Source organism: Alligator mississippiensis, chromosome 2 (genome assembly GCF_030867095.1).
Source record: "Alligator mississippiensis isolate rAllMis1 chromosome 2, rAllMis1, whole genome shotgun sequence".
Lineage (NCBI taxonomy): Eukaryota > Metazoa > Chordata > Crocodylia > Alligatoridae > Alligator > Alligator mississippiensis.
Genome location: NC_081825.1, coordinates 94,659,445 through 94,679,310, shown reverse-complemented (window position 1 = coordinate 94,679,310; position 19,866 = coordinate 94,659,445). Strand labels below are relative to the sequence as shown.

Below are 19,866 nucleotides of genomic sequence, written 5' to 3'. Positions count from 1 at the left end.
CTCTCCTGAGTTCCCTCTTTTATGTATACAAAGAGGCATTAGGGAGCTGGTGAATAAATTTGGATTCCAATGTCTCTAAAAAGTAGATGGTTCTCAGATACACATTATCACATTTATATCAGTTAAAGACAGATTGCATTTTGGTTTTATTTGAAGGTTGTCAAGAAAAGAGGGGGTTTTTTGGTTGATCTGTTCATTTATATTGCTAGATATCAGGCCTTAAATTGATAATACGCAAAATACTATGAGTAAATGTTATTCTATCTATATTTCACTTCCACCTGTGCTGCCTGCAAAAGATAATAAAAATCAAGTGACAGGACAAGATTCCATACATTGTGGTGCTCAGAAGATCATCTCTCCCCAGTATCCACACCCTACTGAAACTGGTGCAGCTAAGGTGTGCTGGGCACCTTTCAAGAATGTCCGACACTTACCTGCTAAAGAAAATCTACGGCGAACTGTCAAATGCAGTACACTTTCATGGTGCACCAAACAATATGGAGTAAGCAGTACAAGAACACCCTTAAAATGTCCCTAAAGAGTTTTGGCATCGACCCAGAGTTGTGGGAACAAATTGCTAGTGACCGTCCATCCTGGAGGTTATTGGTCCAGAGCAGAGCACGGGCCTTCCAGCAGCAGCTCACAGCAGAGGCAATGAGGAGGTGCATGGTGTGGCAGTGGAGCTCAACCAGCTGCACGCGCATGTGGGATGAGGCACCCAGGTCACTACACAGAAGTACAGTGGACACACCCAGGGATGCTAGCCCCAGGTCAAGCCCGTCTTGTAGAGACTCACCAATCCCATGGGAGGGGCAGAACATGGTGACAGAACTGAAAAACAGCCTAGAACAGGCAGGTGGGGGAACTGGAAGTGGCTGTGGCAGCACAGCAGTGGCTGTGTGCCTGGGGGATTTCCCCAGCATGGGCAAATGGTGAGAACCGCAGCAGCAAGCGGCTTATACTGAAGCTGGCTTGGAGGAGCCAGGCAACTTACCAGAAGGTGGGGACTAGTTCTCCACAGTGACAATAACCGGAGGCAGGCCAGAACAACCTCCAGGCAAGACAGAAAGTCATGAGAAAAAGAACCGAGTAAAGAGGAAGGGGAGCCAACTTTCCTTAGTCTTGGCATACAGAAAGTGCTTTTGCTACAGACCTTTTACCTCCTGAGTGGAGAAGTTATACTGCTGCTGGTGGTTTTGTTTATTTGATCCTTAACACCGGAGAAGGAATTTTGGAAAATTTTCTGAGCATTCTGTACCTGTATTGTCATCTGGGAAGCGCTAGGTGGGGTGTAGGGGAGACAGAGTCCTGAGATGTGGAACATGTGTCGTCTGTGTGAGGGCTGCATGAGGGCATTGAAAATCAGCCTCTCTATTTTCCATAACACCAAAGACGTGGCAGATGAGAACTTATAGGTCTCACACAGCTGCATAAACCAACAAGCTGTCTATGTACTGGGGAATGAGTGTACCCTCTCTGGGCGAGAAGTCCTGTTAGACACCAAATGACACACATGGGAGGCTACATGTGACCAGGGAAATGAGGCTCTCTCATGTCCAGTTCTCATCACTGTCCTGCCCCTGCTGCAGCAGATTGTTCAGGGCAAAGACTGGGCTTATAAATCACTTGCATACCCACATGACCTATCCTCTACCCCCCTCCTCTCTCTTTCCTCTCTCTTCTTTCTCCCTTTCTCTTTTCTCCCTCCCTTCTTCTTTCTCACTTCCTTTCTCTCTTCTTTTCTCCTCCCCTGCCCCCCCTCCCCCCCTGCACTGGACGCGGTCATCTTCGCTTGTGAAAGATGAACAACATATCTTTCACAAAAACTAACAAGTAGTTTTTGTCCATCATATTTTAGAAGGAACCTCCTATTAGTTATCTTTAGAGTTTTTTATTGTTAGAGGGGTTCTATTCTATTCTATTTGCATGCACATATGGCATTTTCCAGCTGCATAAGTGTTTTTTCTGAGGGCACTTACACAGTTTGTTTTCAAATGTAATCTGGACACACAAGCATCCACTTAGCTACTAAACATGTTCAGCAGATGGCGCTCTGACCAAGCAGGAATGTGATACTGTATGCTTGCTCAGGTATAGGATTGTATCCAGGCAAAAAACCATGGTTAACAGGTTTTATACCATGGAGGAGGAGAAAACACTCCTATGTTTTAGCCCAAAGGCCTAGCAGCTAGAGCATGCAACAGAAATAGGATACACAAGTTCTAGGCTCTCCTTATCCAAAGGGGTTTAAACCTTCCTCTCCTGCTCCCCAGCACAGTGTTCTAGCCCCTAGGCTAAAAATGGTGGTGACATCTTTGGGAAAGTGTTATTTAGGTGTGTAAAAAGAAATAGGATCTAGACCAGAATGTCCAGGTAAACCGTAATTGTCTGTTATGGCCAATTCTGGGAGAAAGAAAATTTTTGAAGCTCATGTATTACAATTTTTATTCACATAGTTCTAGTCATTGCTGACATTTTACAAGTAAAAGACTAGCCTCTCTAGCTTGAGGAATTTACTATTTCAGCTTGTTTGCCAAAACCTTTAGGATTTGAGTTTCTGCTACAAGGAAGATTCAAGCATCATGATTGCTGTCCAGGAAAAAGCCCCACATAATGGTTATATGCATGGAGATATGCAATGTAAATATTGTGTGAGGTGTGCACATTTCAAAATGGGCAAAGTTTGTGCTGGTAGTCTTAAAAGATCATGGGAAAAATTCACCTTTGTGATAACTTCATTTGTTCCAGCAGTTTTATCTTAAAAATGAATTTATCCCCAGATCTTTAATAAATCTGTTCAGTAAGGATTTTAACAGGTCACTTGCTTTACTTTATTTTTTATATCATCCAAGAACACATTTCACTTTCCTCAGAAATTCTGGAAATATTAAGATTTTATTGGTCATCATTTGGAAAAAGGCATTAGTCATTTGCATACATATAGCACTGTTTACAAAGCTGATGTGAACAGCGAAGACTGTCCTACTCATGTCATTAAGAAGTATCTTGTTCTTAAGAGATGTTACTTAGTTTGATTCTCATTTACAAGAAACTTTTGCAATACATATTCGTTACCAGTAAAACAACAGCTGAGGGAATCAGAGATTAGTTTCTTTGCCTACACTATTGTTTTCAGAGTCAATATGACAACATTGCAACATTAGCTGTTTAAAAAAGACATTTCTAAATCCCTGGCTAACAAATGGTAGTCTTCTTAAAATTAAATTCAGTAAACATTATGGCTTATCTGTGACCCAAGAAAGTCCAGCTACCTTCCCCCATTTAGACTGCTGCAAAGGACAGTATTTACTTTTGATCTGGGAGTCACTAAATCAGTGACCTTGACTTGTCTGACTGTGTGGGCTTGTTTAAAGAGCATTGCACCACTGATCAGAAAAACCAACAGATTGAGAACTGCGTGGCCCAAATATTCAGTTCTTTTTTTTTTTAACCTCAGGCAGTGTATATTTTTGTACCAAATATCACATGGGTGAAGATGACAACTAGGAACACAACAGTTGATTGCCTTGTCATCGCAATTACTGGTAATAAATCTGCAGCAACATCTGGGCAGCAGAGGTTCAGGAGAGATTTCTCCCCATCCATAGATGTCAAGAAAAAATATTTGAGGAAAAATACGTGAAAAGTGTTTACAAATATTTCTTGCTTATAACATAAATTTCCCCTGATACTATTTCTGAGTGATTTAAAAAGATCTGCTTTCAGGTCTAACTTAGGCTTTGTCTACTCACAAGAGTGTTGCTAACATCTGTATGTTGTTTAGGAATGTGAAAAGCCATACCTCTAACGAACAATAGCTATATCATCAGCAAAAACCCCAGTGTTGATACACATAACCAAAAAATCCCTGCTTGACAATACAGTTTATTCTGTTTTGGAAACTGGGTTACGGTATGAGTAAAAGAATGCTTTTGCCAGTCTGAGCTGTATCTCCACAAGGTGGGTGCTAGTTTGCTCATATAGTTCAGCTAGTTTGGCTAGCCAGCCCTGTAGTGTAAATGAGACTTCTGGTTAGAAAATAAACTTTGCTGCACTGGAGTCCTCACTTGACTTCAGCATTTGCAGGATGAAACTACTAAACATCTCCTGTACAACAATCACACTTTGTTGTGCTTCCAGGCTGTCCTCAGACAAGCATAACAAATACATAATGACATGCTGTATTTTGACATTTAAGGGGGAAGACCAGGCAAAGGTACTGGGTGGGAGTACTCTTCAAGCAAGAAGAGCACTTAAAGCCACATCAGACACATGGGTCTGCACCTCTCATACCATCACTCCATTAGCTAGCAGGGCCTCAACTTTTTTAGTGTCAGGGCACTGCCCCCCCCCAAATATTTTGAATTTGGTGGCTACCCCTGTTAAGAACTATGGCTGGTGCTGCCTCTGCTTACCTCAGTGGTTCTCAACCAGGTAAAACTGCCGTGTACCCGATGCACAACCAAAATGAGGGCCTTGTTATATGTTCCACTATGAGCTGCACAAATGTTGATCAGCTTAGTGCTAGCTTGCAGTCACACCTTCAGCCTAAGCGACACATTTGTGGGGAGTAGCCACACTTTAATGGAACAGGAGCTGGGTTATGTGCATCAAGAAATAATCCTGCCCACTTAAAGGTGTTAGCATGTGGACAATCCAGGGGTTAAGAGCTCCAGGAGCAGGCAGGAGAGCTGGGCCATGCTGCTACCCTTCCTAGTCCAACCCTTCATGGCATCTCCCAGACAGAGACACACAGGGCAGGTGGAACTGTCTTGTGTACCTTTGTTTCTAGGAGAAGCATGGTGGGAGTGGATTGGGAAGATCTGTGGCACGAGGAAGCTGTCCTGCTTGCTTTACGTTTATTGGAGACCCCTAATGAAGCAGGAGAAGTGTGCATACCACAGCCCTTTTCAATCTGGCTGTGCACCAGGTGTGTGGGGCACTCTTACCTGGTCACCTACCACCACAGGAGTGGCAGTGGTGCCTGTGTCTTTGGGTGCCTGATACTGCAGCTGAGAACCACTGACCAAGGGCCTGCACTCAGATGTGCACATTTCATGAACCACAGGGCTGAAACGAGATTTTCTTAATATTTGTAAAAATAATATTATAACTACCATTCAGTTTCAAGAGAACAGAGGTCAACTGAATGTTATTAATTCTGTGCATTTTACACCATGCCCTAATGGCCTAGTTGTTAACTCGTCTTCTGAGACTCATGAAACCTGGCTTTAATTCCCTGCTCCACCACAAGCTTCCTGAATGACCTTTGGGCAAGTCACTATCCTTTCTGTATCTTCAGTTCCCAATGTGTAAAACCAGGCTGTTAATACTTCCCTAACTCAGAGGAGTGTCATGGGAGTAAGTGCATTAAAGATTGTGAGGTGCTCCAATATAGTGGTAATACAGTGTCAATATGACTACTAAAGGTAGTCCGAGATAGTCCAAAGACACCTAAGATAAGTGCTAAGTGATGTCATTTACTAGTTAACATAGAAAAATGAATACAATAGGAGATTATGGTCATGTAGCCAGTTTGTGGCTTCTTTTAGCAAATAAAAACAGGAAATGTGTGTTGCCAAATTGTTTGTGGGGTTAAGACACCAGGGATCAAATTCCTTGGAGTAGCACTTGCTTAGGCCACCACTGATTTTGATCCAAGATGCTTAATAATTAAGCTTATAGATAGGTTAAGCAAATTTTGGGAATTTATGTGGTTTACAAGAATTTCAACAACAGCACAGGTATAGGAAAAAGGTCTAAAAACAAGCAATTTCATATCTTCCCATCTTTGTTTCTGATTAAATGAAAGGTGGTCTTTTAAGAGGACACTGAAGAAAACTATCTTTAGTTGAATAAAAATATTGGTTCTTTTAGAAAGAAAAATGTGTCTTATCATGGTCTTTAGTTTTTGTTCTGTTTGAATGCATGAACATTTGCTTGATGGTTGCATCATTACTACAGGAAAATACACTGGATTTCTTTTGTCATCTAAAGTAAAATTATAGAGAGAAATAACAAGTGACATGAAAACTCCCATGTTTGTATATGAGATCACTGAATAACTGAAATGCCCTTGCTAATACCAATTGGACAAATATTGGACAGTATTGTAAGGACTTAATTCAATAACCTGCAAGCTCACAAATTGCATACATGCATTTTTTCAGAGGAAAAAGCAACTGAAAATAACTGGTAAATAAACAAAACAACAGCCCTGTGTCTGAATATATACAGAAATCAGGGTTGCTGGTTCAAGCACAAATATTTTGGCAAAGAGCACAGAACTAGGTGCTTCTCCAAAGCAAAAGTCCATATTATTTGAGCATGATAACTAGCTGTAGTAATTAATATGCCTCAGTGTAGGGCAGCCACTAGAGGGTTACATAACTACTCATGAGAAGCACTAACATTTGGTCGGATAGGATATACTGCATCAGCTTGTGTAATATACCACCTACATTAAGGAGAGATTTATTTGCTTCACTATGAATATGGCATGTCTACTAACCTTAGTGGAAATAAAACACAGGTATCTTGTGCAGGAAAAGAATACTCTTCCACTCCATTGTTTGCACATTCATATTTGGCCTGTAATAAATAAGGATCAAAAGCTGAAGTAACTTTTGAATACTAGTCTTCAGGTGAGGTTGTTAAAGGCACAAATGACAATTAGTTATCTAATACCTAATGATAGAAAATGGGAAGTAGGTACTCACCTGCCATTTGTGTCTTTAAATAGCTCACTCTCAAAAAAAATATCATCTCAGAATTTATTCCCCAAAACAGGCATGCTCATTGTTGCTTATCAAACTCCAACATAAGGAGTCTCATACTATTCCCTAAAAATGTAAGGTGTGTATTAAGATGTTGGCATCAAATAAACATAGAAAAAGTTAACAAATACTAATATAACAATGTTACCCTATGCCACTATTGAGTCTTTATTATTGTTGTAACCTAATTAGACACATTAACTGCACAGCACATTCTTTAAAAGATCATTATGCATATATAACTTTTATTCATAGGCAACTATAACACATGATTATGCTCTGATATTTTCTTAAGATTTTCTTATTCTTGTGAATATTTCTGATAGTCAAATCATTTGCTATATTAGTCATCAACACAGAACAGAGAATGCACAAACGTAAGAGTTATACTTCAAGGTTTTTTAATTAAAGGTAATATTTCAGAACATTTTTTGAGATACAAATGATCTTGGGCAGAAGGGAATCTTCAATGTATTTTTTTTTTTACAGTAAGGCAAAAAAGCCCAATATTTGTATATCCTGGGTGCATCTACACATTTGTTAATGTACCATAGTTACTGTGCATTCATTTTAGTGTTTGGCTAACCAAGTACTAAATCAATGCACAGTAACTCATGCTACAGTGCAGTAGCACTGGCATACGGGTTTTTAGTGATGCATACTGTGCAGTAGCATATTAACATGGTTTTTGCCCGACACACTACTGTGCAGTGGTATTGGGCTACTGCACAGTTAGCATCTCATGTAGACACGCTCCCTGTGTACTAAATATCCATTGGTTAATTATGACAGCTGTTACAGATTTTCAAATAATGTACATACCATAAAAGATATTTTTTCTTTGTAACACCAATATTAAAAAGTGTAGCTGTGGGTTTTCTGGCTGTATTTTGGCACCTCACTCTCCCTGTTTATGTCATGTTCCACATTCTGAGCTGGATTCTGACATATGTATATGTATATGTATATGTATACGGAGCAAGTGTTGTCAAAATCAGGTTCCAGTCCCACAAAGCATGTCAATACTGCCATTAAAATAAATAGAACTAGTCATATGCTTTCTCAACAGGCACCATAATTTTAAATACCTTTAAAAGAATTCTCACACACTAGGCCTCTGCTTCCCAACCAAGACTTATGAAGTGGTGTGTTAAAAATGATTATGTAGCCATTATGTACTTGCCATATACTGATACACATAGAAATGTACATTTATGAAGTATGTCATCTTCAGATACCTCAGATCTGTACAGTATAATTTGGCACTATGGATAATATCATTTTGATTAATATTAAATAAAATACTTATTTAAAATTTAAGGTTGCAGAAAAGAAGAAACATACAAGGTTGTGACAGTTGGTACATATGTCCCCCAGTTAATATAACTTTTATGGTGGTTTTCGGAAAAAAACTAACTTCAAGTAATCTGGTTAGGAGGTGATTTTAAGGATGAATCTACAGATCATCTATGGATGATTTCTAAGGATGTATTTAAATTATGCTTTTAGAAAGGGAGGGTATATGTGACATTGAGATAAGGTCTGTCCTGAGATGTTGCTCAACTAGTGAATTTGTTCAGGGACAAAGTGAACAGAGATGTTAAATATTAACAGAGAGATGATGACTCTTCGTAGTCATCTGACCTATCATAAACAAGCCAGGAAAATTAAGAATGCCTCATCCATATATATATATATATATGAACTCACAGTGTCTCTTGCCATCAGAGCCTTCAGCAAATGTTCAAGCGAGTCAGCATCATGAAGTTGTTGCTCTTGTTTCTGCTCTGTGTTTCCATACTTAAAGTCCAGTCTCAACCTGACTACGATCCTGAGGTTGTAGTAGTGATAATACTTAATAACAATAATAATGTTTAATTTTATTTGATTGCATGCTTGACTTTGTAAGCTTTTGAATTCAGTTAATCTACAAAACTGAAAAATGTTAAACTACATTGAGAATATATTCATGCTCCACTTATGGAGCTCAAGTACTTCTAATTATATTTTTTCTTTCATATTTAACAACAAAATAGTTTCATTTCTATTTTCTGATATGTTTTCCTTTCTTTCCTTCTCCTGTTGTAGGATGTTGACACCCCTATGGTAAGACTGAATTTTTGCTATGCTCCGCTAAATAGGTTCAAGAATTTGCAGCAATGTTGATTTTTCATGAAGAGCACAGGAAGCAAACTCTGCAAGTTGAAAAGGGTAGCGAAATGTGTGATAAGTAATGTGTTGAACCAAAGTTTATTGATGTCAGTAAAAATCTTTCCATTGATTCATTGGACTTTGAATAAGACTTTAAATGAGCAACAAAAGCAATTGGCTGCCAGGTCATATAGCTCTGGATTATAAATCATCTCTGAATTATAAATCTACATGTGTGCTGCTGCACAGTAGAAAACTTCACAGCAGGATAGTATTTGTATTAACAAGTACTTTGTATTAACAAGTACTATGCTGCTGTGGAGTTAATTAATTTACTCCAACCTAACGGGGTGCATGTGTAGATGTGCAGTGTTTACTGCAGAGCTACTTAGTCTACTGTGCAGTAAACATCCTGTATAGATGTGTCCGGAGAGTACATTTTGGAACAAAAGTAGAGGAAATTGCAAAACAATCAGGGACCATCTATTATTAACTTATTAACATTTACACCTCTGATATATTTTACTGACGGAAAGAATTTAAGGTCAAATTATTATTTGATTTAGGGTCTGACAATATATTTTTTATATTTTACAAACCCCAAACAAAAAAGGACCACCAGCTGGGATGAACAAGATACTTTTTCTTAAATATTATTTTCTGGAAATATTATTCTACTAAATAGCTTCCCAGCAGGTTTCTAATGCATAAATTGCTTGCTTTTTTGTTGTCTAATCCTGAAGTCCTTATCTGTGAGATAAGTGTTACTAATTTCAGTGGGATAGCATAGAAGGGTGGAAGGTTGGAAAAGCATTTGATTCAGTCTTGATCTTTTGGTCCAGACAAAATATTTAGGTTCCCCAGCCCTGTTTTTGTTATTCGGCACTTTGGAGTTTTTAGTGATCGTGTTTTAAAATAAATAGGTTTTTTTAAGAAAGTGTTTAATGCTCTCAACAGCTGAAAATATAATGCACTACAGCAAATGAATAAATTACAATCTCAGTGCTACCTACAAAAATTTGTGGACATGATTCAAATTCTTAAGTCATCCCCCTCCTCCCTACCTGACACACGCTATTTCCTGATACAGAATTTAGGATCATGGCTGCTTTTAGCTATGTTTCTGTGCTTGCAGTAAGTAATATTGCCCATTCATGGTGTTATTGTCTTTCAAAAATTTACTTTACTCATTGACTGAGGAATTAGTTCAGGCCAGAGCTACAGCTGCACAAGTATCTTGTTTCTGACCATGTCCAGAAACATACATTACAGGAAGGTTCAAGAGACTCCCAATTGAGGGCAATTATAGAATAACTTGCCTTTCATTTTTTATATTAATCGCCTGAGTACATACTGTCTTCTTAGCTATATGAAAAAGTGGCTAATCCCCACTTTTTTTTAATTCCCTTTCAAAGCTCCATGGTATACAATGGTTATGTTATATAAAATGTATTTCTTGTGATTAGCTTTAAATTTGTTAATTTTTTCTGGGCCTTTTCTCTTTTTTTGCTATTTTGAAGTGGACTGTTTAGCCTGGCAAGAAAAGGCATACCTATTACTAACACATAACATAATACTGCATTATTATTTCTATTTCACTTAGCTCTCTTAATATCTTTTTTCACTCTTTTTATTGTCAAAGCTTGTTGGGTAAATGCTTTTGTTTACCTGCTGATGATGATGCTTAGGTTTTTGACCAAAAGTATCTTTTTACTTGTATAGAATTAGCATGCTTCTGCTAAATTTAAAACTGATAAGATAGTGCAATGATGATTGAAATGTACAGATAAATACTTATTTTATTATTACATGTTACTTTTACATATCCAACTTTAAATAATGGATATTATAATATTCTAACAATGAATATTATAATGCATAGTTATGAAGTGTTTTCTCTTGCTTTTCTTTGTGTAGGGTGAAGAAGCATCCGTAGATGTTCGAGGACACAGGCCATTGGATAAAAGTCGGGAGCTACGTCCAACCCTTAGACCAGCTCCTCCTCCCATTTCTGGAGGCGGATATCGTCCTCGTCCAACGAAACCACCCACCAGTGGCAAACAGAAAGGGCCCATTGTTTATCCTGATGCTGGAGGCTGCAAGCATGCAGCAGATGAGCTAGTAGGTCTAGTCACATTATAACTGTAGTGTAGACTGATGTACTTAACAATAAGAGTTTTTTCCTTGATTTCAGAAATGTATCAAATCTCACAGCACAGTGCGGACTTATCTGAGCAAAAAAAGTTTTCCATTAGGTACCTGCCAATCCTTTTTCACTTCATTACTGTTGTCTCTTATCAATAGTGCATGTGGAAAATGCAGGGTTAGAACTTGGTGGGCTTGTTCAGTTGCTCAACAGGTCTTTTCTTCCGGGAATATTCCTTAGGCAATTGAAGTGAATTTGATACACAGATTTTTCCAGTTGGATATTGATGCTTCTCCAGAAATAATAATATTTTTTTCCAGAATTTATCTTTTAAAATTGTTGCTCAGTGCATTCTTTTATTCTTTCTGACTCATTCTATATTGCTGTTGATTTCATGGCATTACCCCTGGACTCAGATCTTATTTAAGCAACTAAAATAATTAACGCTTTGAAGTTATAGAGAAAAAAATTATAGTGAGGCTAAGCATGCCCATGTTTGAAAGTCTGGGCTCTAAGGGTACCTATACACAGTCTGGGGGGCTGCTCCAATGCACTGGAATTATGACTAGTCAGAGCAGACTCGACTACTCAAGCCATCTGGAGCATGCTAATTAACATGCTCCAGCTTCCATGTCTTATGTATCTGCATCCCCACACTTCAAAATGGCAGCAGGAGTGCTTTAAAGCTCATTTGATGAACTTTAGACAAAGTGCCCTACTGCCATTTTGAAGTGTGGGGATGCCGATACACAAGATTCTCCAGGAGCATTAATTAGAGCAGTATACAGAGGTATTCTAATTAAAGTGCCCCCCTCCCCTCCGAAGCATGTGTAAAAATGCCCTAATTTACCACACTTGTAACTGATTCTTTTGTTTTTTAGGGCGTGTTGTGTCCAACTGGATGTGAGCTGCAAATGACATTGGTAAAGCAAGAGAAAAGTGTGAAATCAACTGTTCATGACCTAAGTGATAAAGTACATATATTATCTAAAAACTCTGGAAGTTTCCAAGTGTATGTGACTACGATAGAAGAAAATTTGGTAAAAAGAAAGAAACAAAGAGGAGGTACATTGTTCATATGTATCAGTGCATTAAATTGGAATTACAGACATTTATATTGCCACAGTTACTTATACATAACTTGGGACTTTTTAAAAGGGTTACAGTTATCAAAGAGCATTCACCTTGGGAGCTACGATCTCACAAACTCATAATCTTAAATCTAATGATCCAACAGGAGAGCCATGAGCTTGGCTCTGCTTTTATTGAAGTCAGAGGTAAAGCACTCACAGGGAATCCCAAAGTTATTCCAACAGTCCCTTTTCTTCCCTCTCTGCTTTCTGATGCCCATCATGTTTTTGAGGTCCAGTTCTTGGGCAGCCATTGGGGCTTCTAGAAGCATGTCCTTGGCAGTAGGAACAAATAACGAATCTACAAGTATATCCTCATTGCAGGGCTTAAAGAAAAGTGTTTGTATGGGGTGGAATCAAGGTACCTAGGAGAAAAGCAATAAAGCAGTCTTTCCATGGCTAAGGAAGAAGTGAAATCGTAAATACTGCTAACTGACCATGTTTTAGAATGCAATTATCTTCAACTAGTTGGCAAACAGGTTGCAAATCATGATGCCTTTTACACATTTTTGTTTTTCAGACAATCAGAATGTAGTTTCTGAGTATAACACAGAAATAGAGCAGCAGTATCATTTCATTAAGGAGAGTATGGACAACAACATTCCATCTGCCATCAGAGTTCTTCGTTCAGTTGTGGACAACTTACACAAAAAGATACAAAAACTGGAAGCTGCCATAGCATCCCAGATGGACAACTGCCGCTCCCCTTGCACTGTTTCTTGCAATATCCCAGTGGTTTCAGGCAAAGGTAATTCATGTAGATCTAAAGAAAATATCCCATTTAAATCCTGGTACAATTGGACAGATATATTATCCAATTCAATTTCATCTTTTTGTTAAGTGTCTGATACTAGTCACCAATTAGGATACCAAGGCAGATAGACTAGCATCCTAAACCGATATGGAAAATCATGTGTTACCTGTTGTATATTTTAATTGGGTTTTGGATTTTTAAACGGCCTAATTGTAGGAGCAGAAGTTTCACTGGCTTTCAAAATATAGAAAGCAAATAGGAATTTGTGCTCCTAAATCATTTAGGCAGTTTTGAAAATCTCAATCTATATAAGTGTCAGTCAGTGGTTCTTTCTTGATTCTTTTGAATGGCATATCATTTATCATTTGGATCAGAGATTCTTAACCAGGGTGCCAAGGCACCCTGGGGTTCCAAAAGATCCTTTTAGTGCTGTTAAATATGCAAACACCCACATGCAAACCGAGAAATTTCAAACAGAAATCGGTTCTGTCAAAGCATTCCGACCTGTTGTGGTCTTTCTGAATTCTTTGCATCCTTGCAATAGACAAATTGCTCTATTATTTTTCTGGAGTAAAAAATGAGTGAAAGGTAAGAGCTGACATTTTCCAAGGGGTGTTTTGGGTCTAAAAAGGCTGAGGGAGTGATTTAGATCAAGGTGAAATCTAGCTTAAGTTAGATTTTTTTTAATGTTATTATTGTGTAATCAGTGAAAAGAAGTATATCCTTTTAATCATTTTCTCTATGCAGAGGATTGTTCTAGTAGAAGATCATAGCTCTCAAAATAAGATGCACTATTGGTTTATGTTTGCAGAATGTGAAGACATTTTCAGAAAAGGAGGTGAGACATCAGAAATGTACCTCATTCAGCCAGATACTTTCAGCAAACCTTACAAAGTTTACTGTGATATGTCTACAGAGAAAGGAGGTCAGTGTGAGATAAACTATGATGTTGTGAGAAGGAAAATATTAACAAAAAGAATTTGCACTCTTACTTCTTTGCATTTGTGCATGTTAGGATGGAATCACAATTTACTGAATTTATTATTAGTTAATTTAAAGCACTTGTTCTCCAGCTATGACTTGTGATACATTTATATTTTATTAATATAGCATCTTCTCTGTAGGTTATGGTATATTACTTCCTCACACAAGCTTTTTTTGTCATCTACAGAATTCTTAAATGTTTTGAGAACCAAGTACTGGGAGACTGGGTTTTGAGACAGAAGGGGGCCCATAATAAGAGTTTCTCTAATAAAGCTGTGAAAGAAATGGTTGAATAATCATGAAATGGAAGTAGTATATAAAATGTTGATACACTGTGAAAGGACAGTGTAGTTGGATGGGCTAGCTGGGGCTGCATACAGACATTTGGGGAGGTTAGGGCGAAGGACGTTAGATTGAGTTAGAAATAGCTATCTGATCTAAGGCAAGTCAGGATGGGCTGGTTGTATGGTGGTAATTTATCTGCACTTGTTCAAGGACTGCGTTGTACTATTTATTAATCCACAAAAAATAGGGAAACATGGGAGGAAATGCAACTGAGGCTTCCTTTGCTTCCCAGAACTCCTCCTAAAGGTCAAGCACCATATCATCACCTCCAACCTATGTCAAAATCTAGTGCAGCATGAAGGTTTTCTAGTGTTTCCTGCTTCTGACATGGAGGTAGATGCTCAAGCCAACAGAACAATTTAACTTTTGAAAGATTATTTCAAGTAGTCATGCTCCAAAGAGAGAACTATTACTTCTCTAGTATTGTCATTGCTTCTATCTTAAGGGAACAAACAAGTCCCTGAGACTCTGGGAGTAAGGTACTGCTCAACATGAGTAAAGGTGGCAGTTTATAAACAGTAACATTTCACTCCTGCGCCAATTTGAAGTCAACTGCAAAGTTCCTTTAGACACAAATAGGATCAGGACTGTGCCCTAAAATTATTTTTCTAGTATATAATTTATAAATTGTTGCTGTTACAGGATGGACTTTGATTCAGAACCGTCAAGATGGAAGTGTTGGCTTTGGGAGAACATGGGATTCATATAAAAGAGGATTTGGAAATGTTGCAAAGGGTAGAGAGAAAAAATACTGCAATACCCCAGGTAAAATTCTGAACACAAAACATGAACTGGTTTTGTTCTTACAACTATACTGTAATGTTTCTTATAGTTTCCCACAATCAATTAGAAACAATTTCATGAACTAACCAACTGCAATAGATTTTGGGCAAGTAGTAAAGATGCATTAAAGTATATTCTGAATGTCATTTTACAGGATTTGCTTTCATTGTTTTCAGGTGAATATTGGCTTGGAAATGATAAAATCAGCCAGCTCACCAACATCGGACCCACTGAGGTTTTAATTGAAATGGAGGATTGGGATAATAATAAGGTTTCAGCTCAATATGGAGGATTCACCATCCGGAATGAGGCACACAAGTATCAGCTCTCACTTAGTAACTACAAAGGCACAGCTGGCAATGCCCTTATGGAAGGAGCTTCACAACTGCATGGTGAAAACAGAACAATGACAATTCATAATAGCATGTACTTCAGCACTTTTGACAGAGACAATGATGGATGGTATGTACAATATTTGCATTAGCAATTTCATTAGGTTGGGTTTTTTTTCTATTGAGCTGCAGCTAACATATGTAAGACCCTAGTGCTTAATGTGCAGCTGACTACATTATTCCATAGTGTCTTCAGATATGCTCATTCAGCAAAGTTTTGCAATCACACAAGGTATGTGATCTGCCAGTCACCAGCCAGATACATGCAATGTTCCACTGACATATCCAAAGGCAGAATTTTCCCCAGTGAAGCCATGGGTTGGATTTCAGTCATACCAGAATCAAATACTAAGAACCTTCAAACACAGCTGCACTGTTTCTGATAATCATATCAATGTCTACAAATTGGCATTTTTTCACACCATGCAATCCTTTTAGTAACTGAAGATGTTACTGATTAAATAGTGCTCATGATGACACTGATTCAATAAACAAGTGAATACTTAGTACTAGAAAGAATTTGGGCAAGGAGTAGTAGCGGAAGGTAATATCTGTGCTGTTTAAGTCCTTGACTTCTTATAATCAGTTTTCCAACCTAAAGGTGACAGCTTTGTGGTGTGAACTAATGTCAAGTGAAGTCTAGAATAAGAATAAGGTCATCAAGCTTATTTTCAAATGCTACCAAAACTGCATTGAACCCAGATAACTAGAAATCAAAATAGAATACAGGGTGTGTGTTTACATGTGACATTTACTGCGGAGCTGACTAATTAACTCTGCAGTAAAGCATCAACATCCACGTGTACAACGCTATTAGGCCACAGTAAACTAATACGCACTGCCATAGGATAGTACTGCCCAACACAGGTACTATCCTAAGCAGCATTATAGTTTCATAGTTGGTAGGGTCGGAAGGGACCTGAGCAGATCATTAAGTCCAGCCCCCAGCTATGTGCAGGAAAGAATGCTGGGGTCAAACAACCCTGGCTAGGTGATTGTCTAGTCTCCTTTTGAAGACCGCCAGGGTAGGAGTATTTATTTAGTATGCTGCAGCACACATGTAGATAGGGATGGGGATGAGCTGGCTGGGGCATGAGGGTGCTTCAGTGCTGGGGGCTGCCAACTCAATGTGCTGTGGTCATTGGTGCACATTGGCGATGCATAGGGGATGCACACGGGTGCATGTGCACCCCCTGAGATCAGACGTGCACCCTCTGAAAGCGCCAGCCACGAAACTGGAAGTGCTGGTGGAAGCGCACTTCCGGTTTTGCTGCTGGCTCAGCGATCTGCCTCTGGGGTACTCCCCTCCCCCCCCTCAGTCAGCCAATGGGGGACCCCCCCCATCGGTGATCTGGTGTCCCCCCAGACTCAGGAGGCACCAGTCACCCATATTGGTGTATGTGTAAATGCTGCTCCCGGGAGTGATAAATTCTGGTGCAAACTGCTCCAGAGTTTATTCAGTCACCCTAATTGCACATGTAGATGCTCCCATGGAGCTACTCTAGTACTTAGCTTCTAATGAGCTGTTCATTGAAACTAGGCCCCCCCCCCGTAAGTTTTAACAAGGCATGTAAGTAAACCTGCTTTGTTACCAAAGGCTGACAAATATCAGCAAACTAAAGCAGACCCCCCTAAAAAAGATAGAGCAAGAATTGTGCTCAATAGTTTGAGGACAGAGGATCATCTTTCAAAAAATATTACTTAATAACATTTGTCTCTTGCAGATGATTCATTTTACATGGCAATTCCTTCTGTGAACTTTTCCTTATTGATTGGCTACTAGCAAGCTTTTTTTATCCAGTAAAGTGTATGGTGCACACTCTAGACAGTTAGTCTTTGGTGGAAAATTTAGGGACAACTTTTGATATATTTTTAGGATCAACAAAAATAGACACATAAACACACACACACACACACACACACACACACACACACACACACACAAATAAAGTTATTCTGTTGCCTTGTCTATGTACGGTTCATTCGTTGTTATTAACTGTGTATACTTTTTCTTCTAGGATACATGCAGATCCAAGAAAACAGTGTTCTAAAGAAGATGGTGGTGGCTGGTGGTATAATCGCTGCCATGCAGCCAACCCCAATGGCAGATATTATTGGGGTGGGCAGTACAGCTGGGATATGGCAAAACATGGTACAGATGATGGTGTTGTATGGATGAATTGGAAAGGGTCATGGTATTCATTGAAGAAGATGAGTATGAAGATTAGACCATTCTTTCCACAATAAATGAGCAATGTCAAATGTTTTCATGCTCATATCTTGGATACCTTCTTTGAGTGCATGCCCACTGAATTTTGTTTACATCAAAGAAACAAATGCACCAAAGTTTATATTTGAATATATTGTGACCTAAACTGGAATGTATTCCTGGCCCATTAAAATAACTCACAAGAACTTTTGTACCATTTTTTATTTGATCCCACGATACACATATAACTAACAACATTATAGTCCTGAATCAGGTCCATTCCATTTGCTTATAAAACCATTCAAAACCAGAGGGAAATAATTCGTTAATTTTACTAGCTCCTTCATCTAAATTATACATATTTATACATTTTTAACACAGAAACAAGTGTTTTCAGTGAGGTATATTAATATTCATTAAACATTTTCTGCTACTGTATAAGAACGTGTTCTTATTTTATATAATGTAAGGTGCACTAACCTGACATATAATCCAATGAGAAGGAATAAAGAAAAAAATTGTAAAGTCACAAGCCACCAGTTGTTCTGTTCATATCTTACCCCCTTAGTCAATGGTTCTCAACCAAAGTGCTACAGCAAGCTGGGGTGCCATGAGATCCTTTAAAGGCTGTTGCATGATGCTTCTCAATATTAGCACTGTGATGTGTGCAAAACCTACATAAGTCACAAGATAAATTCAGAGTTTTCAAACAGGAGTGTCAAATATATTCTGACCTGTTATGGTCTTTCTGAATTCTTTGCAAGAAATGAATTGTTCTATTACTTTTCCATAGTCAAAAAATGAGTGAAAGCTATGAGCTAGCATTTTCTGAGAGGTACCATGAGGCTAAGGAGGGGCCTCTTGAGTCAAAAAGATTGAGAACCATTGCTGTAGGCGAGGGATGGACAAAATACATCCCACAGACCAGATCTGGCCCACCAACTGATTGTATACAGCCCACAGCTGCTTCCATGATGCTCTGCATTCGGCCGAGCCCCACCTGCTCCCACCTGGGGCAGCCTGCACCGTGCTCTCACCATACCCGCCCTATGTCTGCTGATTTTACTGTCCCAGCCCTGGCCCTGGCCCTGGCCCTGGCCCTGGCCCTGGCCCTGGCCCTGGTCCCAGCCAGCATACACAGCTTCCCAGTGGGGCTGCTCCCACTGCTGCTGCAGTCAGCCAGGTACTGCTCAGCTTTCCTTGCCTTCCTCTTCCTCCTTCTCCTACTGTCCCTGATGCACTACCCCAGACAGCAGGTAACATGTGACGTAGTGGTAGAATGGGGATGTGTGTCTCTCCCTTCCCCTCCTCCTTTCCCCAACCCCTAGCCAGCACCGAGGACCTATTGAATGGGCAGCCTCCCACAAACACATACACACCCACCCCCCTCACATACACACCATACCCCCTCCACACACATGCTCCTACCCCACCACACACACAATATACCAGTGTAAGACTTTATTTTGACCTATATGGAATCACCTTGTCCCAGGGACACCGGGGTTAGAAGGGAACCCCGGGGCAAAACCAGGGGGGAAGTGACCACTTGCTTACCCCACGCAGAAGCCAGAGGGAGCAGGGACACGCGCGTGGGAAAACCGCCGGCGTGATTTGTAAGCCGCGCTCATATCCAGCTGGGGCCGGGCGACGTCAGCAGGAGACGCCACCCGGCAGGAATAAAAGGTGGCCCCGGAAGTGGAGCAGGGCCGGAAGTGGGGAAAGCCCGCAGGGAACCCCAAGAGTGAAAACAGCGCCTGCAGGGCCTATGTACCCGGCCCAACTGGGAAAGTCGAGGTGACGGCAGCGGCAGTGGCAGCGGCGTCGGCAGCGGCGGGGAGAACGGCAGCGGTGGCAGCGGCGGCAGTGGCGGTGAGAGCCGCCTCAGTAAAGGAGCCAGTAGAGGAAGCCGCAGCTACAGCAACGAGAGCTGCGTTCTTAAAGGGGCCAACGGAGAAGGTGGAGGTGATGTCGGCACCATGACTAGAGAAGGAACTGGCTACGATTCCGGTAAGAGAACGGGCGGCATAGCCGGTGAGGGAACTGGCTGCAGACCCGGCAAGAGAGCCAACAGATGGGCCGGCGGAGGAATCGGCAGCGGACCCGGTGAGGGAGAGAACGCCGGATACGAGACTCCCAGAGAGTGGGAGCCATGGGCCCGGAGAGTAGACACCCGGGGCAGCCAGTGGCCTT

At 40.1% G+C, this 19,866-nt stretch overlaps 1 protein-coding gene across 1 annotated transcript; it reads left to right on the top strand.

Annotated features, from left to right (window-relative positions):
* Positions 1-8,486: 8,486 nt before the first annotated feature.
* FGB (fibrinogen beta chain) lies at positions 8,487-17,879 on the top strand. The gene is made up of 9 exons (XM_006264103.4): positions 8,487-8,615; positions 8,868-8,885; positions 10,848-11,051; positions 11,958-12,141; positions 12,727-12,954; positions 13,772-13,885; positions 14,932-15,054; positions 15,249-15,534; positions 17,483-17,879. Exons 1-9 carry the CDS (start codon positions 8,520-8,522, stop codon positions 17,709-17,711), a joined length of 1,482 nt encoding a protein of 493 aa, XP_006264165.1. The 5' UTR covers positions 8,487-8,519; the 3' UTR covers positions 17,712-17,879.
* Positions 17,880-19,866: the final 1,987 nt, after the last annotated feature.

Coding starts and splice junctions, on each gene's coding strand:
- FGB (XM_006264103.4), top strand. CDS start 8,520: ATGTTCAAGCGAGTCAGCATCATGAAGTTGTTGCTCTTGTTTCTGCTC. Junction 11,052..11,957: donor AGCATGCAGCAGATGAGCTA/GTAGGTCTAGTC, acceptor TTTGTTTTTTAG/GGCGTGTTGTGTCCAACTGG. Junction 15,535..17,482: donor GACAGAGACAATGATGGATG/GTATGTACAATA, acceptor TTTTTCTTCTAG/GATACATGCAGATCCAAGAA.